The sequence below is a fragment of the Glycine soja genome, chromosome 16 (assembly GCF_004193775.1).
Source record: "Glycine soja cultivar W05 chromosome 16, ASM419377v2, whole genome shotgun sequence".
Lineage (NCBI taxonomy): Eukaryota > Viridiplantae > Streptophyta > Magnoliopsida > Fabales > Fabaceae > Glycine > Glycine soja.
Genome location: NC_041017.1, coordinates 28412388 through 28438071, shown reverse-complemented (window position 1 = coordinate 28438071; position 25684 = coordinate 28412388). Strand labels below are relative to the sequence as shown.

The window sequence follows — 25684 nt, the reverse complement described above, 5'->3', positions numbered from 1 at the left end:
ATTTTAAAATGTTTTTTAAAAATTAAAATTTTAATATTAAATAAATAAATATTAATCATTTTTAAATATTTAAAATAATTTTACTGAAAAGGGATGACTCCACATTGGGGTATGAATGATAACATTGTTTTTTCTTTTTGTTTCAAAGCAATATTAATAGTTGTACATTATGAGTTATGACATGAATGTGTTTGGCTGGATAGAGACCACACTGAAAACATTTGGGTTGAGGTGAGAGACCACTTACCAGAAAGGGATCGGATCATTCTTTTACTCAACAGAAACTTTGAAATTTGATTTGATTTGACTTGATATTTAGAAATATTGTTTATGGTGAGATATTTTTATGGTTTTCTCTATCTCTGCTTTCGGATATTAGAAACCTTGTCATTCTGTAGTCTATTTTTAGAAGGAAAAATAATAATAGTAATAAATGAGAGAGAAAGTGAAATGAGCGTTGTAATAGGGGTTGGGGTTGGCAGGCTAACATGACAAGATGAAGGCTGGCCTACCTCTGTGGTGGCTACCTATTAGATGATTAGTGCTCACATGGTCACGTTGTTCAACCCTGTCTTTTCCAACTCTTTATTTTTCATTTCAAAGTTGCCCTTGTCTAATTCCAACCACACTCAACCTATTACTATTTCTTTTCCTTTCGCATAAAAAAGCATCAACCCTTCTCTCCCACCTCATCCACTCTCATTCCATCTATTGTTCCTACAAGAGAGAAAGAATGTCAAAGGAAATGAGCCAACAGAGGAAAGACTACGTAGACCCTCCACCAGCCCCCCTCATCGACTTGGTCGAGATTAAGCTCTAGTCCTTCTACAGAGCTCTCATCGTCGAGTTTATTGCCACACTTCTCTTCCTCTATGTCACCATTGCCACCGTCATTGGCCACAAAAATAGACCAGACCATGCGACGGGGTTGGCCTTCTCAGCATCACATGGGCCTTTTTGGTGGCATGATCTTTGTCCTCGTCTACTGCACCGTCAACATTTCTGGTAGTCCTCCGCGGTGACAACAACTGGAATCACCCCACCGTCACCGCCATCTTCATCTACGTCATCCTCATGGCCTTCGCACCCATGCCACGAGTTCTCTCCGCCGCAACGTTCACTTCACCGCCTTGAATTCGGATTCTCGTTCACGCAATTACCTTCCTCCGGCACAGAAGTGTATCTGATGACACTGCTCATGGTTTTCGTAATCAAAGATAGGATGTAAGATAGGGTGTGAGAGAGAGAACGAAGGGTTACTGTATGTGAGAGGAGAGCATTTGAAGTTCTTACCAATTAGGTGGAATTTCAATTCCTATTATTTTAGTCTATTAAATTTTTAAAAAAAATTGATATAAATTTAAATTTTTTAAAATTCTGTATCCAAACAACTAAATTATGATAATACTTAAAAAATGAATTACCTTATTTAAATCCTTCATCCAAACACAAGTGAAGAAAATTAGAAACATCAACAAATTTCTTTTTTTTTTCTAATTCCTATTTTGGGGAAGGGGGATTAGGGTATAGTTTTACCTATAGTATAGAACATACAATGCAATCAGGAGGCCCACCATGACTTTCAGGATATTTCTTCAAATCTTCAAGTATATCAACATATATCTTTTGCAGGAAAAAACATAAACAAAACATAAAATTAGTAAATCCCATACTACAAGTTATTAAGTATAATAAAAATAAGAAGTAAGAAATAACCGTTGAGCAAATTTTTCAGCTTTAGTTGCAGCATCAGGAACAGAAGTATCACTCTCTGCACGCTTCCTGTTAAATAAAAGCTAAATGATGAGGTAAAGTGTAAACATGAAACACACAAATAATGAAATCCTTGCAATAATATAAAAACTCATATATTTCACTAAAACCAGTAATGATTGTTTTAATATTCCCATCAAATTGTTGCTTCTACTCACCTTAATTAAGAAAAAGCAATTCTAGGAAGTTTGTAAATTGAGCAAACATGGCTCCTAAAATCTAGGTTAGGAGACAGCCAGATTGGTTGATCATCTGGTGCTTTTAGGTTGATTCAGAACATAAGAAAAGTACATCAATAAATTACAAATTATTATTAAAATTGTTGAAACATTCATTTGTTATAGATGTTACTATGATCATGATTTTGGTGCTTTGTTAATATTAATGATGCTTATAGTATATGTTTACCTAACACCCAATTTATAGGTAAAATTATCCAATGTAATATGGATACCAAATGGAGATATTTTCTTTATTTTTAGTATAGATTAATAATTAATTATATAGATTATTATTATTGTTTCTTTCTTAAAATAAAAGGCATGCATAGTTTGAAAATTGGAGTGATCTCCATATAATTGAAACATATGGTGTCAAATTATTTTGGTCTAATTATCACAAAATGATTATGATAGATGCATTCATTCAAAATATGTGCAAGAAATTTTTTTATTTTTTTATTTTTAAAAAATTGAAAATGAGACCCTTATCAAATGTTTAACTTAACAATGTTTTTGTCAAACCAAAATTTTGATCAAGAGAAAGATGCACGTAAAGTATTGATATAATACATTATAATTTATATTTCATTATAAGCATAACGCTAATACAACTAGAGTCTTCTTAAAACTATCAAAACATGATATAAGTATCTCAATTATCAGTGAAGAAATGTAAAACAATCATAATTTCCAACTTATTGCCTTTTCCAAGCATTAACAAACTTAGACATTGGAGTCATCCAAGAGAGCTAGTGTCTTCAAGGACTGAAAATTAAAAAGAGAAAGAAAGAAAGAAAAGAAAAACAGAATGTTAGTTTCCAAAATGTGTAAATAAAAATAAATAAAATTCTTATACTTATAAAAAAAATTCTAATAATTCAAGTAGTCAGAATAATAACATCAAGTTAATGATAGATTAAAATCACAATAGTTTATAAGAAAAACATTTAAGTATTTAACATCAATAATTATGAGTTTAATGATTATATAACGACAATATAGTTTTATACTATTAATTAATCTTAACATAACTTTTGTAAAATTTCACAAACTTATTACATACATACTAGTAAATAATTGGATGGCAATATAAAATAATTTAACATTATTAATACACAACTTATTTTCTCTAATTATATCTCTATTTTATTTTATGATAATGAAAACTTTTCATCCAAATTTTTAAAAGATTACATAGGACATAGTTTTATTAAAATAAACTCAACCAAGCACGAAATCGTGACCCTACTTAATTATCATGCTATAATTACTCATTTAATTATTTATGGGTAATAAATCTCATATTTATTTTATAATTTACGAAAGCAACTTAGCCATTGTATCACAAAAATAATATCTCTTTTAATATATATTTTTTTTTATTTGAAATCAGAAATAATATTAAACAGTTTACAATACTTATACATTTTCAATATGTTTTAACTTCAATATATATATATATATATATATATATATATATATATATATATATATATATATATATATATATATATCATCTCTCAGATAAACTTAATTAATTTAACTAATCTTTCATATAACTTAGGGATCTAACTTTGTAGTAGCTATTGACTTGAAATTATCCCATATCTCTTAAAAATTAATTATATTAAAAATAGTTAAAAAGTATGAAATCTTATTGTCACAATTCAAAATTATAATATATATGAAATCTTTCAAGTATATAAACTATATGAAAAGCAAAAGAAACTATATATATGGAAGGGCTAGAATATTATTACCTGTTAAGCTTCAGTCATGCACCTTTGATATTTTATTAGCAAATACTGCGACCTTGACATAAATATTGTAGGATAGATTTTTCAAGAACTTGAAATAGGCATGTCTCCAAGAACGCTTGAATAAGATTGAGCCAAACACCACCCAAAAGCTTATAACAAATCCAAATGTCATACTCATGTAAAATTCACGACTGAAAAGTGAATATTCATCCTCTGGGACTTCAACATTTGGTTCTTGTGCTAGCCCCTTATCAATACACAATTTCTCAAGAGGCGGTCCACAAAGATCAAGATTATCTTCATAACTCGAGGCATTAAAACTCTGTAACTGCGTGCTGGTTGGAATTTTTCCAGTTAGATAGTTATGTGACAAATCTAACACACCGAGTCCATAAATTTGAGTAAGACTTGGAGCAATTGAACCAACCAATTGGTTTCTTGACAAATCAAGAGATTCAAGTGATGTTAGCTTTCCGATTTTTGAGGGAATTATCCCTATCAAATTGTTTCTTGATAAATTCAATGAAACCAATCCAAATAAATTCTCTATTTCCAGTGGAATTTCTCCAGAAAAGTGATTGCTTGAGAGATCAATAATTTTTAGAAGTAGTAACCCATTATTTTTGAATATTTGTTCTGAACCTTTCCACATCAAGAGTGCATTCAAATCATATGGTTGAGGACTTGAAGAGTAATTGAGTTTGACAAAATATGAATGACCTTGATAATCTCTTGAAGATGTCTTTTGAGTCATTGAAGTAAAATTTTTTATGCATTTAGGAATTTGCCCAGACATGCTGTTTAGTGAGAGATCCAAGAGTTGAATCTTACTTAGGTAGCAAATTTTCAAAGGTAAACTTCCATGGAAATTATTTCTTCCCAAACTTAAAAATTGCAACTCCTGTAATTCGCTCCCAATCCAAGCAGGGATAAGTCCTGATAATCTATTTTCTGCAATATCTAGCATTACTAGATTTGTGCAACTCCTCAAGGAGAAAGGTATCTCATCTGTTAAGTTGTTGTTTCTCAATAGCAATGCTTGAAGATGAAGAAGAGATCCCATGGATGTAGGTATCCTTCCAGAAAAATTATTGTGACTTAAGTCCAAATAAGATAATGACTTGAAATGGATCCAACAATCCGGAATTTTTCCAGAGAAATGATTATTTGAAAGATCTAATTGGTATAAATTTTCAACTGTATCATTCACACATAAAAATGAAAGAGAATCTGAGAATTTGTTTTTGGATAAATCAAGAAACACGGAACCTCGCAGAAATGGTGGAATAGGGTCATCAAATTGATTTGATCCAAGAATTATGGAGGTGTAAAGATTCTTTATTGGAAAATTTGGAATTATACCATGGAGATTATTGTATGAAATATTCATTGAAATCCATTCTCGGAATGCTAAGTTAGCCCAAAACCACTTTGGAACCATACCTGCTATTCCAGCATTTGAAATGTCAATATCCCAAATTTGATTTTGTGTCTCCAACCATTTGGGAAATACTGGACCTAGCTTGCAAGATCGCAATCCTATGTGGCTCAACTGAAATGGTGGGACCCAATTTTGGCTAAATGCCAAGGCCAATAAAGAGTTGTCAGATAACTCCAATAAGTCTAAGTTAGACATATTAGCGAAATGATAGTCAGTGAGCACACCCTTTAAGGAATTTGATTGCATATCTAGTCTCTTCAGTTGAGGTGGAAATTTAATATCTTTAGAAATCTCTCCTTTTAGCTTGTTTCCATAAAGATATAATTCTCTTAAAGATGAGAATATTGAGAGGTCGGGTAGTGTGCCGTTGATTTGATTCATGCCTAGATATAATTGTTCCAATGAATATCTAGCACATCCAGATAAGTGATGGATTATCATTGGAAACTCTTCACTCAAGCTATTATTAGACATATACAATGAGCGCAAAGCACATGCATTCCCAAATGATTTGGGAATTCCACCTTCTAAAGAGTTTGATTCGATTGACAAAGACTCCAACAGAGACGGCAATTTGTTCCTCTCTGGAATTTTTCCGTTTAATTGATTTTCTGAAAGATCCAATCTTTTCAAGGCAGAAAATACTGAAAGGTCAGGAAACGTACCATTGATTTGATTTCCTTCTAAGTTCAATTCTTGCAGCGAGAATCTGGCACATCCAGACAAGTGATGGATTATCATTGGAAACTCTTCACTCAAGCTATTATCAGACATGTCCAATGAGCGCAAAGCACATGCATTCCCTAATGATTTGGGAATTCCACCTTCTAAAGAGTTTGATTGGATTGACAGAGATTTCAAATGAAGTGGTAAGCGGAGGCCTTCAGGTATATTTCCACTTAATTGATTCATATCAAGAGCCAATGTTTTTAGAGATGAGAATACTGAAATGTCAGGTAAAGAGCCGGTGATTTGGTTATATGTCAAATCCAAATCTTGTAATGAGTGTCTAACACAACCACTAGACAAATTATGAAGGATTGATGGAAGGTCTTCAGTCAAATTGTTTGCTGGCATGTATAAAGAATGTAAGGTGCATATATTCGCCAAGGATTTCAAATCCTCACCCTTGAATATATTATATGAGAGGTCGAGGTGCTCAAGAGAATTCATTACACGGCCAAAATGGTTTAATGTGGAACCCTCCAAGAGGTTATAACTAAGGTCAAGCTCAACAAGGTTGAAAGTGACGTTGGACAGCCACTGGAGAATCATTGATGACGTGAAGTTGTTCGAGGAAAGATCAAGAATGGAAAGGGAACTAGAAAAATTGAATTTAGAGAGCCTCACTGAAAGGATAAACTGATCGGAAAGGCTACAATCAATTAAACTCAGTTCTCTAAGTTTTGGTAGCTTGGCAATCATTTGGGGGTAGCTATGAGAAGTGTTGAGATTAGATATGGAGAGCAAGGAAAGATGGGTTAAAGAAATGAGATTAGACAACCAATGATCTCCATCGTCAATTTTGAGAGCACCACCATCATCATCATAATGTGATCCTCCAAGATAAAGCTTCTGCAAATTTGAAAGGTTCCCAAGTTGGGACGGTATACTTCCTTCAAAAGAATTGTAGCTGAGATCAAGATGCTGCAACTGGGAGGGATTTCCAATTTGAGAGGGTATATTTCCTTCAAATCGATTGACACTGAGATCAAGATGCTGCAACTGGGAGAGATTTCCAATTTGAGAGAGTATATTTCCTTCAAGTTGATTGCCCCAGAGATCAAGATGCTGCAACTGGGAGAGATTTCCAAGTTGACGTGGGATTGAACCCTTCAGAGAATTCCCAGCAAGATTTAAGTATTTCAAATGAGAAAGAGAGCCAAACTGAGTGGGAATTTTTCCGCCAAATTGAGAATATGACAGATCAAGGTATCTCAAGTTGCTGAGAGAACCAAGAAACTCTGGGATTCCTTTGCGTTGAAAAGAATTGCAACTGAGGTTTAAATAGTTTAATTGTTGCAACTCCATCAACGACTTGTGGATCTCTCCGCTAATATAACGTACTTGTTCTTCATTAACATCTCTATGAAGGTCGAGCATTAGGACATGGCCGGTGAGGTTGCTGCAGCGAATCCCTTGCCATTGGCAGCAATCAGAAGTGGTCCAAGAAGAGAGCATGCCATAGTCATCCACAAGTGCAGCCTTGAATTGGAGGAGTGCTTCCCTCTCAGTCTGAATGCACATAATTTGGTCTTGAGCAGAAACAAGAACCTGCAACATCATAAATATTATTATGGCTTGCATGAATTTCAAACGAACTGGATTAATGGTTGGCATTTTGGTGGTTATCATCACAAAGGCAAAGTGATTAATTGATGAAATGAATCCACTCAATATGAGAATGATACTGATGACTTTAGCAGTGCCAATAACCATGCATATATATAACATCGGGATGGTTAATGGAACACGTATTTCTCAACAGTTGGGCCACTCATAATTTCTTCCAAGTATGTAAAATATATTCAAATAATTTCTTTTGACCCAAATAGTTTGATTAGTTATGTTTATTATATAATTATTTCTTTCCCGTTTTTTTTTTTTAAATTATCAGCTCTTTTTATATTATTTATATTATACATGTTATAAATATAAAAGCAAAAGAAGTAAGTATTAGGACGTTTCTAAAATATAAACAAGTAACTAGAACTATGTATAATGGTAAAAATGTTGGAACATAAAAGTGTATATAACTTTTATTTTGTTATTTAAAAGTTAAAGGGATTTGGATAGTAAACGAGATTTAATTTGGTGGGATAAAATATGTGAATTATTATAAATATTTTGATATTATCTTCTCCTCTGCTAATAAAAAAAATCCGGAGAGGAAGGGTGGAATTTGATAAAAAAAAAAAAAAAAAAAAACTTATGTGGTACTATAAGATGGAGCATATACACATGCCCACTATAAGATGGGTTCGGCATCCAACTAATAACACGTCTAAATAATAATTATGATTTTTGTGGTTCTGTTTGCTTCTGCCACAACTATTTTGAGAAAAATAATGACTTTAAAGGAATTTTTTGAAAGAAAACTTTTATCCAAATGTCATTGATTTTTTTTTAATTTTAAAATGAAATTTGCTCCTAACTTTCATCCAAATGCCATTGAATTTTTATTTTTATTTTCAGAAAACGACGACTTCAAAAAGTTCTCTAATTCAATAAAAATTAAAATAAAAGACGACTTTGAATTGTCAATACGAAATTAAAGTAACATAGCTGTTTGCGTATGCCTGCTTGAATACCTTAATAATTATTTAAAATTGGCATTCATCTAAAAATTATGTCCGAAAGAATAGCATAATTAATCCTTTTATATGTAGAATCAATAAATAGCTTTATTATTTTTTGTTCTGTTATAAAAGAGTTATTTGAATGTAAATATTCTAAAGCAAAGCAGACTAAAAGAGAAGCTAGCAAAATTTTGTAATGACCCCAATTAAATCAATTTATCTTTTCTAGAGCTAAAATTTTATTATTTCTACTGATTATTCATTATTTAAAATTTTATATTTATATCAATTTACTTTTGATCAAATTTTATTATTATATTACTAAATTTCTTTCTGTGTTTATTGCATTTATATTTATTTGTTTTATTATTTTGTATTCTTTTAATTTATTATTTCATTTTAATATTTAACCTAGTTACATAAAAATATATTTATATTTTACTTTTAATAAATAACAGTCAAAACAAAAGTTTTAGATATTCATACTTATAAATTAGACAAAAAAATTAATTTTTAGGATATTTAATTTTTAAAATGTTGTAATATACGAATCAAATATATAAAAAAAAATCTATTCAATAAAATTTATGAAATCAGTTAAAAAAAACCTATACACTAGGACGCTATGAGATGGGTTAAATTTTCAGCAAACAGCTAATTTCCAATCAGACCTCGTATAGGTACTACAGTCTACAACACGTCTAAATAATAATTATGACTTTGGTGATCTTGTTTGTTTCTACTACAACTACTTTTAGGAAAATAGTAATTTCAAAGGAAATTTTTGAACGAAAGCTTTCATCCATATGTCATTTGAATTTTTATTTTTATTTTAAAATAAAATTTGTTCCCAACTTCTCTTTTAAATATGTATCAATTTTATTAGTTCATATTATTTTTTTACTAATATTAACTAATAAAATCGGTATATACTTAAAAGAGAAGTTAGAGTAAATTTTACTAGTTGATATTATTAAATACTTCAAATTGAATCATTTAATTTATTTATTTTCAGCTTTTATTTTTAACTATTCAACTTTTTTCAAACTTTTAAATTTCATCCTAAGTATCAACTATCAATTAACGATATTTTAAGTAATCGTCCTAAACACAATCTAAATCTTATGGTGGCAAACACTATGAGCAAGATTGTGTGCATTAATTACTTGACCCATATTTTGTTATGCATTTCAACGGAACAATTTTCGGTTTAAAGATGCTAAACGTAGTATATATATTTTCTTATGAGTAAAATGACGAAAATTACACAACAACACAACTTTTCTTTTATTTTTCAATTTAATATCTAACCAATTAAATAAAAAATAAGACTTAGAAAATAATGTAGCATTCTAAACGATATATATCAAGTGCAGACTAGTGACATTTTAGGGGAGTTACAAAAAAGTTACAATATATCTTCGTAAAGTAATGACATTCATATTTAAAATAATTAGAAAAATAATAAGCACAATTTGCAATTTATGAAAACAAAAAACTGCTCTTTGAAAAAAAAAAGGTTAAAAGTATAACTCACGGTAACTTTTGCACTTTGTTTGGATTAGAAATCAAATAGAGAAAAATGAGAGAGAGAAAAAACAGAAATAAAAGATCAACCAGGTGGAAAATTTATATTGTTTGGATAAATAGAAATAAAAAAAATTGAATGATTTTTTTTAGCAATCCTCCCATAAAATTACCATTGCTTCACACAAAATACTTCCATTTTATCACTGTTTTTGAGGAATCAATATTTTTTTGGACTCCACTAAATTTATTTTGCTTCATTTTCATTTCCATCCCATGAAAACCAAAAGTTTCCGTTTCATTTTCATTCATTTATTCCCAATTTATTTCCTTCCAAATCATCTTAAACAAGTGGAGGACTTCAAATTATATGTTAAAATGGTGTCTGCTTTAAGTGACATTCAAATTGAGTTTGGTTGAAAAAAGTGATCATGTTCTTAATTAAGAAGAAAAAATTGGGTTTAAAAAAGTATACCATGCTTGAAAGGCAATCAAATTTAAATACACACATGATAGCATTAAATTCTTTTATTTTCTCACATTTTTAATTTTTTATATGGGCTATAATTTCATTATTCCTATATATCAATATAATATAGAATAAATTTCTTAATTCAATATTCATATAATAAATGTTTAATATCAATTTGATATTAGTCATATTAACTAAAATTTGTACTACTTAATATGATGATACTTTCAAGGGAGGACTTGGAAAATTATATAGTCAAATGTATGATTGACAAATATAGTTAATAGAATTTCATACTTAAAAGAGCAATGACATTCAAAATTTTAAAATTGAAAAAAAAATACATCATATTCTACACATAACTGTCCTATGTGGGTTCTTTTTTTTATGTGTGAAGAAATATTGTAAATAAAATTTATTGTGTGTTTCATTTATTTAAGGAGAGATGTATCATATTAATTAAGACCACAAGAAAAAGGTTAATTTGAAGGTTGAACGAGAACAAATAATAATAATTATTGTATTGAGATTTGCACGCTTAGCACGGGTGTTGAATCTCGTGTTTAGCGTCTACTTTTCGCTTAGTGTCACTGTTTTCTTTCACGTCTAGCGCGAACTGATTTCTTCTTTTCTTTGTCATTTCTCCTACTTTTTGTTTTTAATCCCTCCAATTTTTATATTTGCAGTCAGGATTTAGAAAAACATCAATTCTTAAACAGTCCATACAAGTTTAAAAATCTTAAATATTTTTATTCATTAAAATATTGTTGATAATATTTTAATGTTCATATATGTCAAGGATTTTGTGTTGATTTTATGATGTTTTGAGAATATCTACATGTTGAATATATGAATTTATTGGCCCTGGAAAACAGATGATTGGAAATTTGTATAAAAGTAACTTGTTGGCCACCTAATATGATTTTTCTGGAAGAAAACAAAGGAAAACTTGAAAAAGACTCCAGTCATCGCATTATTTAAGATAATAATTATGGAAATTTTTATGAAGTGGCCCCTTTAGAAAAGACTCCAGTCATCGCAATATTATTTAAAACAATAAATGTGGAAATTTTTATAGAGTCGGTGGCTCCTCGTACGACTTTGTAGACAAAACACCAAAAAGCTAGTCTACGAAAATTCCGTCATCGCAATACATAAAACAATAAATTAAACTTTTTATCATGTGCGTTATTTGGTCAATAGTGGGCATTACAAATATAAAAAAAAAATTATAAAATTTATAAGGATGAAGTGGTCGTTGTGGAAGGGTTGACCCAAGCTTTGACAACTGACAAGCCACTTGGAGGAGTCGGGGTTGATTATCTTATATGTTGTTTCTGTATTTGAAACAACTTCAAGGCAGAAGAAATAAGTTGTTCAAAATCATTTAATTTGTGTAATTGATTATGGAAGATTAATTAGGAAAAGAACTTGGTAATTTTTGTTTGTTTTTTATTCTTTTTTGTGTTTTTTGCTTTATATATTTGAAGTGGAGGAGGAAGTAGTGGTAGGTTCTATATTTATAATTTGAAAAAATATTGTAGACTAAAAATTATCATAAATTAATTATTTTAAAATTTAAAACATAAAAAATGTTAATAATAAATTAATGAAAGGACTAAAATGGTTCACTCCTAAACATAAAACACTAAAATAAGACTTTTAAAAAAAATCCAAAATGAAAAACACAAAAAACTTATTTACATCAATGTTTTCTGATCATATCATCAATCAATTATCTCTTTGTCTCTATTCTTATCACTCTCAGGATATGATATATACATCAAAGGGTGTTCAATAATATTGGTCAAATAAAAATGATACATATAGCTAGAATGTGAGAGCAGCATGTGCGTCTGATGAACATGTGTCTGCTACCAATAATTAAGTTATAGTCCTTCAATTTTTTATAATTTTCAGATCTGGATTTTTGTCACCGAATAAGTGGTTTTATTTTTATCAGTCGAGAGCTAGCCATGGTTGGGTGAGGAAGCCATTTCTAGCTGTTAAAAACTGCAAACATATCAACTTCATAAAATAATAATGGGAAAAATGACAGGTGGCAGTTTCACAGGACACCACTTCATCATATGACAGGAGCATAAAAGTCGTAACTAAACAAAATTTTGAGGAATTTGACAAGTTAAATATTTATTTAAGAACTAAAATCTAAAATTAAAAAAATTGAAGGACTATATCTTAATTATTCCTTAAAATTGTTAATTGAAGAAGCATACTTGCTTGTGAAGATGCTACCTTGAATTGTGAGAGCATAAAAATAACCTTGAATTGAGAGGAATCAAATTAAGAGAATGGGGTTAGGTTGATATAATTAAAAAGCAGATACCAATTAAAATTCAGCTGTGGAGAAGGCCTTTTTTATTAGTTTTATGTAATTCATTCTTTTGATCCCTTATATTAATAAGCTTTAATTCATTCAAAAATGGCCAATATTGGAGTTGATTAGTAAGTATTCTTGAGTTTTGAAACCACATGTTAGGTCAGTTGCTTAACTTTGAAATTGATCCCTTCGTGGTTGAATCTCTCTTGAAATGAGATTTCAAATATTCATTTATTACTGGGTATTACATCCATTTCCATCCAATTATGAGTGCATATTAGAATTGGCTGCCTTTGGAGCAAATTTGTTTCCAACAATGACGAAGGTGATTGTAGAAGATTGGTAGGAGGAGGTTGGGGTTTCCGTGTGTGCTATGTCCTACCATAAATCTGTAGGTATAAAAGAATCCAACCGATATAAAAAAAAATTATTCACAGTGGATCACTTATGAAAGTGGTTCACCCTTAGACGTCGTCTCTTTTACAAAGTGATCTTTAAAAATTAAATTTTGTATTCATCTTTGCATGTTGAATGTTCCTTCTTTCACAGTGGTCTTTAAACAATTTGATATTTTATAAACATTTGCTGCTTTTTTCTGTCAGTCACTAGAGACTTAGTATTGGAATTAAAGAATTTGGATGTGAAAGGAAGAAAAGTGCAACGTGAAAGTCGTTAATAGGTTGTTACACAGAAAAAAGAAATATTAAAGTTTAAAAAGCACAAACCCCGCGTGAAATGTTAACTTGCTTAATGGTTGGTTAGTGTGAAAATTTGAACTGACTAAAACTATTGTATACATCACTGTTTCAATAATAATAATAATAATATAAACATCCATCCCTCTTCATGATCGAATATTCACAAAGATTAATAATATATTTTTAAATTCTTTTAAGCAATCCTCCGCAAACTAGAGTTTCATATGCATATTTTTAAGTATCATTAAACACTGGTTCAAATTTTTAATTGATTATGTTATTCAGTTAGGAATAAAGTTGCATGAAATGACCTAGTTCACAATCCATAGTTAATAATATTCAGAATTTCTGTTTGATCTATTCAAATTTCCCCATCCTATTAATTTAACAGATTAGTTCAGGTTCCTAGCTAGTTTCTGAATGACATACCTTCATCTATGATTAGGTCAGGGATACATCTATCTTAACATTAAATGAGTAGTCAGAATATTAACTTTTTACAACTATACTTGTTCAGGCATCTCCCCGCTCTTAACACTTTAAAATGACCATAACGAGTCATGTGATGAGTTTGTTAGAAATACTGCATTCTATCCTCAGGCTGTGTAACTTCAACATTTTCTTTGGGTTATGTTTTGATTGATGAAAAGGAGAAAAATATAATACTTATTAGTTCCATTGTGAAGGTCGAGCATTAGATTATGGGAGGTGAGGTTGCTGCAGCGAATTCCTTCCCATTGGCAGCAATCAGCAGTGGTCCAAGAAGAGAGCATGCCATAGCGATCCAGAAGGGAAGCCTTGAATTGGAGGAGTGCTTCCCTCTCCCTCAATGCACATTATTTCCTCTTCAGCACAAACAACCTGCAACGTACATCATCATCAAACACACCATAATTTTGTCCGAAAAAATAGCATACTTAATCTTTTTATATGTAGAATCAATAAATAGCTTTTTTATTTTTTGTTTTGTTATAAAAGAGTTATTTGAATGTAAATATTCTAAAGCAAAGCAGACTAATGAAGGGAAACAATTAAGAATACATATAGCTTACTCATTAGTTAATCTTGCCACAAAACTTTTACTAAAAGATAAAACTGAATATAGGCACAAATTTTGATGCACTAGTTCAATTATTTTGGGTAAATATTGATATGTCTAATCCTGAATAGGACAAACTCCACAAATATTTAACAAAGATTTTCAAGTGCTCAATATATTTAGTAGTAATTTGGTCAGTGAATTGAATACACATATAAATATTGGTACATTGAGTGTTGACTAGTCATACACTAACCTGCTCAATACAAGTTACAAGAAAATTAATAAATATTTGATGGAGAGTTTGAAAAATTTGATATACTTAGTAATAATTTGATCGGTGGATTGAATACAAGTATAAATATTAGTACATTGAGCATTGACTAGTTATACATTGATCTGTCTAATACAAGTTATGAGTAACTCAATAAATATCTGATGTAGATTTTGAATAACTCAATCTGCTTAATAATAATTTGATCTATGAATTGAATATAAGCATAAATGTTGGTATAGTGAACATTGACTAGTCATACATTGACCTATCTAGTATAAGTTACGAGAAACTCAATAAATATTTGATGGAGATTTCGAAAAACTTAATATACTTAATAATAATTTGATTAACTAGTATAAGTATAAATATTAGTTCACTTAGCATTGTCTCGTCATACATTGACCTATCTAGTACAAGTTACGAGAAACTCAATAAATTTTTTATGTAGACTTTGAAGAACTCAATATACTTAATAATAATAATTTGATCAATGAATTAAATATAAACATAAATATTAGTACACTGAGCACTGACTTGTCTAATCCAAGTTACGAGAAATTCAATAAATACATGATGAAGATTCCAAAGAACTCGATATACTTAGTAGTAATTTGATAAATGAATTGAATATCAAGCACACATTTTGATACATGGAGTTAACTAGTGATACACTAACCTATTTGGTTCAAGTTACAAGAAAGTCAATAAATACCTAACAAAGATTCAAAGAACTAGGTATACTTAGTAGTGAATTGAATATAATTGCACAAATTGTGATGCTCTAAGCATTGGCTAGTCGTACATTGTCCTGATTGATACAGATTAAGAGTATTTACAATGCATGATTGCTTAAAATGAGTTTTGTGAGTTCTACAGTGTCACCTAAGTTTAAAAATTTTACATAAAAATTTACTCTAATACTAAAGTTGTTAAAATGAGTGCTTAACTTGATTTATATTAAATTTTGTAGTTGAAAAATGATTCTTTAATTGATAATAATAAATCAAGCAACAGTTACCCTTAAGCAATGCACGGCCAAATCATTTGTTCCAATGATAAAAACTTGTTTATAAAAGTTGTTAAAATGTTCTAAGTAAAGCTCAATAATACTCGAAGAAAATTCCAAAGAACTCATTATGCTTAACTAAAGGTAGATGAGTGAATTAAATATAAGGACAAACACATTGATTAAATATCTATCAGAAATTTTTAAAGAACTCAATGTACTTACCGAGATTTTGATAAGCAAATTCAATATAAGCATAACTTCCATCGCACTAAGCATTTACTGGTCATACAAGGAACACAATTGCCTAAAAAGAAAAAAAAAAGGAACACAATCATATTACAAGAAACTCCATTTACACTGTGAGCATATTACACGCAACTTAATTAATATAATAAGAACTCAATCTATATTTAGCAGAGAATTCAATAACTTTAGTTGGAAATTATTTTTGGAACGTAGCATAGTTCTAAACGCTCAATTTCATCTCCTGCCTTTATTTATTTTATTTTATTTTATTCTTTTTTATACAATCAAATCATTGGAATAATACATCAATAAATCATTACTTTGAGTGATATTTTGTTCAATCCTATCAAATAAGGTTTCAAATTTGAACATTGATAAAAAAAAACATAATTAAAAGGTGAGAATTCTATTAAAGATGATCAGACAAATTTTTAAATGAAGATTAATGATTATCAACAAAATCCATAAATATTTCATATCAATAACATACTTGGAAAAAAAACATTGTTTAATAATTGCTTAATGTTTAATAATTACTGAATTTCATGATTTTCATCTGCCTTTTTGGCAAACCCACAACATGCCAAACCTCCACCTCTTTTTGGGCTATAGTACCATGCATTACAGGCCCAATCCGAGCCTCTCTCTCTAAATCGAACCCACGCACCCATACACCATTGTTGAGGGTGACTTTTGGGGGAGAGTGAGTGGGGGAGGGAAAGATGTTTCTGCGTGCGGTGGCACAACCGTTGATGGCAAAGGTGAAGTCGTCGACAGGGATCGTGGGGCTGGAGGTGGTGCCTCACGCAAGGGAGGTGCTGATTGGGCTGTATAGCAATTATTTTGAAAATTACAGTCCATGACCTTTATAGTAATTGTACTGTATTATACAAGCATTACTAAGGTAATGTTTGGTAAAGATGGATGAAAGTGTGAGGAACGAAAAGAGAGTGCAAAGAGAGTAGAAAGAGGAGTTGTTTGATTGAGATGAAAGAAAGTGTAAAAGAGACGAAAGATTTGAATTAAAAAGTAGTAGGTAAAGAATAAAAAGAAAAAGTTTAAAAAATAGAGATGAAGCAAATGTCCCTTTTACGCATAATGGGTCATGTTGTAAACCTCAGACCAACTTTATCTAATTTCTGAACGATTCAGTGGATACACAACTAATTATGCTAATAGAATAATTAATTATGTAGTCAACCTGACAACAAAATATTCCAATTCAGTGTCATACCTAATCAACCTAATCGACTATGCTAGAAGCATAATTGATTATGTTGGAAATTCAAGAGCAACTCTATTGAATTCAAAAGTTCCAGTGGCTTATATAACCAATTATGTGAATATGATAAATGATTGTGTAGAGATCAAAATGTTCATTGGGACAATTTTGAAAGGATGTCACTTCTTCTCACCAGCCAACACAATGTACTCTCTTTCATCTCATTTTGGGGTGAAAGTTCCACCCCACTTTCACCCCATGTGACCCACTATTTTTTTAAAAAAAATTACATCATACATTCACCCCAAACAAATGATCATCTTACAATTTTCACCCCTAAAAACACTTCAAGTCAATTACATTTCAAATTCACCCCCTTAGACCAAACACACTCCTAACATGTAGGCCATCCAGTTTACGTATGTCAAACCTAGAATACCAAGGGAAAAGGGGTGACGATTCAAAGAATTCACAATATCAATTTAATACATTTTCAAGCTACATGATGTTCTAGAATCACTTCTAAGTTCTAACTATGCTGGGTTTCTCTTATTTTTCTGTGCCCATGAGAATTTTGTATTTTGTTTAAATTATCAATGAGTAGTTACACTTACATCTTGTGGGAAACACGTATTCCTTTTTTTTATCCACAGTTCATTGCTATTATGCACAATATGTATAAATCTTTGCGCCATACCAAATTGATGAGTAATACTTAAATGCATAATATTGATACATTTTGAGTCTATTGTATATTATAGGGTTCGAGTATGAGATTTACAGCATTTTTTTTAACCGTCATGCAACGCTAGCTGAATGAAAGAAAGTTGACAGAAAGAGAATCTTATATCATTGTCAAATTCAAGAGGGAGGTAGTGACAATTGGAAGGAAAATTCTCTTACCTTTCATTCAGCCGATAATCTATGTTCCCTGGAAATTGCATTAAGTTTCATTACAGTTTGATAAATGAATAATTAGTTATTAATTGCAAAGGTTGAGTAAATTTGCATTAAGGAGAAAAAATACTCGGCAAATTATAGATTCATATGCATATTTTGAAGTTTTATCAGACATGGATACCGATTTTTAATTGATTATGTTGTTTACACTTTACAGAGTGGATGGATTAAATTTTTGTGTGGAACAAACTTATATGTACATTTCATCTTCTCATTTACTTATTCCATTGTGACATATTCTAGGGACACTAGATCCTCTGTTTTTGAATAATAAATTGTAACCTTTTTGGAATCTTTTTTTACAACATTGTTTTCACTTTTATTCAAATTTTTTAGAATACAACACAAAGTAACATTTTTGTAGTAAAAGTGAAAACAAAAAACTCTCACTTGCTCAGAACAAACTATCCTTTATTTGTCTTGCATTCTGCATTCATACAAATATTTATGAAAGACAATTGTTAAATGCATACCTTGGAATGTATTTGCATCAAATATTAGAAAATTTGTTAACATATGTTCAATGTATATTTTGGAGTGCAGAGTGGGATCGATCGTTGGGGTGTCCCCAAGCATGTTCCTCTCTCTACAGAATTTCACAAGACGCTAGAGGTACTAACATCTCAATCAGGGAATCATACCCCTGCTGCCAGCTCTAGTGAATCACCGTCTCACATTAGAGCTTTTGTTTCTCAATTTGAGTATATTTTTATTTTCCTTGTATTGAACTGTTTGCGTGAAGTAGTTTCAGACTCGAAGCAGTTTTTGTGGGATAAAACATGGGCTCCTAAGAATTTTTTGTTTCACTTTACAAGCACATATTATGCATGAAATGATTTAGTTCACAGATCCATAATTAATAATATTCAGAATTTCTGTTTGATCTATTCAAATTTCCCCATCCTATATAATTTAACACATTAGTTCAGGTTCCTAGTTTCTGAAGACGCACCTTCATCTATGATTAGCTCAGGGATACATCTATCATAACATCAAATGAGTGGTCAGAATATAAGCTTTTCACATACTTGTTCAGACATCTCCCCACTCTTAACACTTTAAAATGATCATAACAAGTCATGTCAGGAGTTTGTTAGAGATCTTGTATTCTATCCTCAGGCTATGTAATTTCAACATTTTCTTTGGATTATATTTTGATTGATGAAAAGGAGCAAAATATAGTACTTAGTTCCATTGTTTTTTTTTTAAAATCACTAAGTTCCATTGCTAGACTAATGAAAGGGACATATTTGGCTTGCATCATAATGTTTTTAACTGGGTTATGAATAGTGCACTATAGTGATACAGAGTAGCTGTGTCCCGTTACAGAATTTGAATGTTGTTGTGTTATTGAATAGCGGTCATAATGGTGTCGGAATGTGAATTTTGGTAAAATCTACTTTTTCCCTTAAAATAACATCGTTTTAGGTGCAGGGGTTGCAATGTTGAGATTTTCCTTGGTTTTAAAATTAAAGACATTCCAAAATAGATATGGTTTTCCATGTTTCTATCTATTATGCAATGCATATACTATTTGACTCACAGTAACTCATCTTTGGCAATATTTTTTTCTACTCTGACCTCTAATTCGTTTTTGTACTGAACTCTGAACCTTCAACTTGCTCTACTTTTCATGTTCAACACTCATTTTATATTTGAATGTTTGAAATGTATGCATATTTGAAATGAGCATTCTTTTTTTAGTTTGAGCATTTATATGTATATAGTATAAGTTATTTAATCTCTATATAGAAGTTTAGAATAGTGATCATCCTGCATGTAAATTGATGCATCGGCATAAGCGTTTGTGGCTTCAGTGTAAATTGATGACCATAAAGAATTAAGTTTATCCAATTGGATATTTTATACAATATCTTGGTCCATCTCCACCATGTGTGGGTGGGTTTACACTGTGCCTTATGGCATCTACTTTTATCATGTATTTTGAAGAGACGTTTGTCTATGCTATGCAACCATATTTTGGTTCAAACATTCTCCAGGAAGTCTCTTCATATACATGACCCATTTATTTGTAAGATAAGAGAATCTTGATGCATATGTCATTTTTGTTGATGATTTCACTCAAAAGTTTGAATTTATTATTATTATAATTAGAGGAGAGAGACACTCCTAATCTTTTTACATATTTTAAATAAAAATAAAGAAAAGGAAAAGGAAAAGTTTAGATGTTAAAATAAAATAACTAACAACATGAGAATGGTGGATAGTTATTAGAAGAGAGTAATAGAAGTTTAAAAATTGATAAAAGATATAATTGTTTATAATTTGTGGAGCTAAAAATTAAGGGGTATTTCTTTTATTAATAACTAGCGGATAGATCGCGCCTCTCCAAATTTTAAATAACAAATAAAAAAACCAGAGGTTAAATACATTTAATAAAAAAAAGTGATAGAATAAAAAAGGTTAGCAATATGGAAGTAGTGGAAAGTTACAATAGGTTAGAAGAAAATTTTCAAAATTTAAGAAGTGATATCAAATGGAGATATTTTATTTATTATTAGTGTAGATTAATAATTAATAATATAGATTATTATTATTATTATTATTATTATTATTATTATTTCTTTCTTAAAATAAAAGGCATGCATAGTTTGGAAATTGGAGTGATCTCCATATAATTTAAGCATATGTGATCAAATTATTTTGTTCTAATTATGACAAAATTATGATGATATATAAATTCATTCATTCAAAATATGTGCATGCAATTTTATAATTTCCTTTATTCTTAAAAAAATTGAAAATGAGGCCCTTATCAAAATGCTTAACTCAACAATGTCTTTGTAAAACCGAAATTTTGATTACGAGAAAGATGCACGTAAATTATTGATATAATACATGGTAAGTTATATTTGATTACAAGCACAATGCTAATAAAATTAGAGTCTTCTTGAAATTATCAAAACATGATATAAGTATCTCAATTGACAGCTAAGAAATGTAAAGCAATCATAATTTCTAACTTATTGCCTTTTCCAAGCATTAGCAAGCTTAGACATTAGAGTCATCCAAGAGGGCTAGTGTCTTCAAGGGGCTGAAAATTATATAAAATAAAATAAAAATAGAACGTTAGATATCAAAATGTGTAAATGAAAATAAATAAAATTCTTATACCTATAAAAACAAATTTCTAGAAATTGAAGTAACCAGAATAATAACATCAAGTTAATGATAGATTAAAATCACAATAGTTTATAAGAAAAATATTTATGGTAATAATGAAGATCTTTAATATCTTAAGATTAAGTATTCAACATCGATAATTATGAGTTTAATGATCATACAGCGGCAATGAAATTTTTATGGTTAATTAATCTTAATATTACTTTTGTAAAACTCCATGAATTTATCATATACATTGGAAATTATTAGATGTCAGTATAAAATAATTTTAGACATTTAGTGCATAGCTTATTTTCTCTAATTATATCTCTATTTTATTTTATTATGATGAAAACTTTTCATCCAAATTTTCAAAAGGTTCCATAGAACATAGTTTTATTAAAACAAAGTATTGTATGTTAACACCAAATCACCCAACCATTCAACCTTAACTAGTCTGCTGCATTTACACATTTAGTTATTCAAGGCTAATAAATCTCATATTTCTTTTATAATTTACTAAAGCAACTTAGTCATTAATTGTATCACAAAAATAATATCTCTTTCAATGTATAATTTTTTTATTTGAAATCGAAAAATAATATTAAACAATTTACGATGCTTATACATTTTCAATACATTTTAAATTATATATATATATATATATATATATATATATATATATATATATATGATCTCTCAAATAAACTTAATTAGTTTAACTAATCTTACATATAACTTATGGATCTAACTTTCTAGAAGCTATTGACTTGAAATTATCTCATATCTCTTCAAAATTAATTATATTAAATATATATATATATATATATATATATATATGGAAGGGCTACAATATTATTACCTGTTGAATAAGATTGAGTCAAACACCACCCAAAAGCTCATAACAAATCCAAATGTCATACTCATGTAAAATTCACAACTCAAAAGTGAATATTCATCCTCTTGAACTTCAATATTTGGTTCTTGTACTTGCCCCTTATCAATACACAATTTCTCAAGTGGCGGTCCACAAAGATCAAGATTATCTTCATAACTTTAGGCATTGAAACTCTGTAACTGTGTGTTGGTTGGAATTTTCCCAACTAGATGATTATGTGACAAATCTAACACGCTGAGTCCATAAATTTGAGCAAGAGACAGAGGAATTGAACCAACCAACTGGTTTCTTGACAAATCAAGAGATTCAAGTGATGTTAGCTAACCTTTGAACAACTTCAATCACTTTATTTTGAATAATAGTTGAATCCTATATGGTTAATGAAAACAAAAATTAAACTAATGTTAGTAACTAATTTATATATATGTACGAATGTATTAATATATGTTAAACAAAATCAAAATTACCTCATCTAATACCAGTTTTACAAGAGGTGTTGGTCATGCAATGAATGTTTGAAGGGTCTGTCTGACATACTAAATTTCTAACATCGACAACAGGACTTCAGCGTCACCATCAATAATTTTTTCAACACTAACCCTTACGATATCATCTGCATACACCAAGTTGTGTATGGTAAACCCTCCCTCATATATTTTTCCCAAGGCCACCAAGTGTGTAGAATGTTGACGTTGCATATACAACCCCATAGTCAGTATCACATGAGCAACATGTTCTTCCCCGGATGGGTTCACGACAGTTTCAACATTGCTCCCCTTTGTGCCTACACATGCACCTAACACATGTATATCTGGCACAATCGAGGGTGAGAACTGCGATCCCCTTTATGACATCTCAATTTTGATGGCCTCCTTCAACTCTTGTTTCAATTTCTCTAGACTTTGTTTGTTTTCTTCTCTAATCTCATTTCTGACTTCTTCCTTAATCTCATTCCTCCACTCTTCCTTAAGGCTTCCTATTATTTCAACCAGTTGTTGTTGGGTGATGGATGTGGATGAACTGTTGGAGGCACGTGATGCCCTCCCATAGTATTGAGTTATTGTGACACCAGACCCCACTACACGAACACGACCTCCATGATCCGGTTGCCCAATGGCAGTGTTAAGTATGTCGTCACGACCATGGGGAACAAACGTACCTTATGTAGTTTGTTCTTCTAACAAGTCTTTTATCGAGCACCACATGGACAACCATCAATTTAGGTCGTTGTTATTAATAAAAAAACAAGTAATTTTAGCTATATGTAAAACAAACTCACAATTTTATCACATATTTTTTGTGCCGCCTGAGATGTCATCTGCTCATACCGCTTTGTGTGTGTCAACTTCCACTTAACATGTCTTTCAATGGGAGATAGGGGGTCTTCAATCTGTGGTGCATTCTCAGTCATCATTGCCTCATGTTCTCTTTTCTTAATTTTCTTGTATAATAGTTTCTTTTCAAACAAATCATATCCCCCACGAGATAGTAAATGGGGACAGTCATTGTATTTTTGAATTTCATGCATCTTTTTCCTAATTCCCTATCACGTAGCATATATTATTCAAATAAAAACAACTCAAATGGCATGATAATGACAAATACACAGTTAAAGTCAAACATATGAACATCTAACCTGCCAGTTAAGGGTTTTATGGGTTGCAGCAAATTCCTCCCAAGTTTGTGGATCTAGACCATATTTTACCAAAGGATCATGTTTATGTTGCCCCTCAGAGTTAGCACAGACAAACTTGGTGGTGAAGGAAGATTTAAATTGCCTCCATCTAGTGGTCACAATTGACATGACCTTTTTCTTTGCATTTGGTGCTTTTGGGATATCAAATTTGGCCTGCATAACAGATTGTTTTGTAATAGTTGCATAATGTCAGAGCTTTCAACTTTTGTTACCAGGAAAAAAATACACCTCAATGTTAACTTGACTTACCAAAATGTCATCCCATACTAGGTCCTTTAGCGATTCCAATACATCTTTCCAATTGTTACGTAAAATTGGAATCTTTTCTCTAGCTACGACCCCCAGATAGTTGTGGAACTTCTCTTTATGGGGCCCAATCCTTGCCCAGTTGCAGCATCAACGTTAATCGTTGGTCTAGGCTGATCCAAGGTTCTTAAAGTCAAACTTCTTAGCCGTGTGGATTGTCTAGTCTTCCTAGACATAGCTTCTGGCTGAACATCAGACTGCGGAGGGGACCCTTGTGGTGTTCCCATGTGCCTGTGAAAATAAAACAAATTCATTAATCATAAGGACTTACAAATAGAATGCAGTTACGTCAGAATGTTCTCTCATAATCCTTCATCATGATCATTACAATTTGCGTCTACATCATCAACGTCGTGTGACTCATTTATAGAAGGCATTCTTATGGAAAAAGTGGGTGTCTCACAAATGTCAAGTGTTGAATCATCATGTGGGTGATTGAAACCACTTGGTCTTTCTTGTAGAACCACTGAAAATCTTGAATCGCGTGGATCTTAGACGTAAAACACTTATATGGCTTGTTCTGTCATAATGAAAGGTTCATCCATGTAAGCCACCTTATTTAGGTCTACTAAAGTAAATCCCAATTGATCTTGATGAACACCGGTATTGGCATTGACCCACTTACACTTAAAAACAGGCACTCTAAATTCATTGTAATCAAGCTCTCAGATTTGTTCAATTACTCCAAAGTATGGCATGGATGCTCAAATCAGATTGTTGTCTAATGCACTGCAAAAGTGATCGAAATCAGCATCTACAGTCACCCCACTATTATGCACCGAACTTTTATCATCTTGTGACTTGGTGTAGAAGGAATAATTGTTGATATCATAACCTTTCCAAGTGGGTACATTGAGATTTGACCCAACAGCTAACAATCTTAATGTTTTGGAAGCACAATCATCAGCAAATATTGTTTCTCTAAACTAATTAATTAAAGTTCCATTGTGATCTTGCAAAACCCTCATCATGTTCATTTTTGGGTTCGTTGTTGTGAGTTTTTTTTGTGAATATCTATGTATGGAATCATCTCTGCTATGTTGTTTGATATATATATATATATATATATATATATATATATATATATATATATATATATATATATATATATATGTGCGCTTGTGAGACCTCCTACCATGTCATTGTGATAACATTGTGTCCTCGTGTACCCTTACCCCTCCCCCATGTCAGGCCATGACGAGTTTCAGGAAGGCTGACAGATTTACCAGTTTCAATGTACTAAGAGCAAAACTCAATACATTCTTAAGCAACATACCTTTCGACTATCGAAGCTTTTGTTCGGTATTGATTCTTGGTATACCCCTTTAACACCTTCATGTACCACTAAACTGGATACATCCACCGTAAAAAAAAGG

General features: G+C 30.8%; 1 protein-coding gene across 1 annotated transcript; it reads right to left on the bottom strand.

Moving 5' to 3' along the window:
* Positions 1-670: 670 nt before the first annotated feature.
* On the bottom strand, positions 671-24161 carry LOC114389932 (receptor-like protein EIX2). Its single transcript, XM_028350632.1, has 6 exons — positions 23943-24161; positions 5198-7469; positions 3844-4249; positions 1717-1782; positions 1161-1192; positions 671-717 (listed from the first exon to the last, which is right to left on the bottom strand). Exons 1-6 carry the CDS (start codon positions 24159-24161, stop codon positions 671-673), a joined length of 3042 nt encoding a protein of 1013 aa, XP_028206433.1.
* Between the last annotated feature and the right edge of the window lie 1523 nt (positions 24162-25684).

Coding starts and splice junctions, on each gene's coding strand:
- LOC114389932 (XM_028350632.1), bottom strand. CDS start 24,161: ATGCAGGCCAAATTTGATATCCCAAAAGCACCAAATGCAAAGAAAAAG. Junction 7,470..23,942: donor ATAAAACCCTTAACTGGCAG/GTTAGATGTTCA, acceptor ATGATGTTGCAG/GTTCTTGTTTCTGCTCAAGA. Junction 718..1,160: donor CACTTCTGTGCCGGAGGAAG/GTAATTGCGTGA, acceptor TCTCTCTTGTAG/GAACAATAGATGGAATGAGA.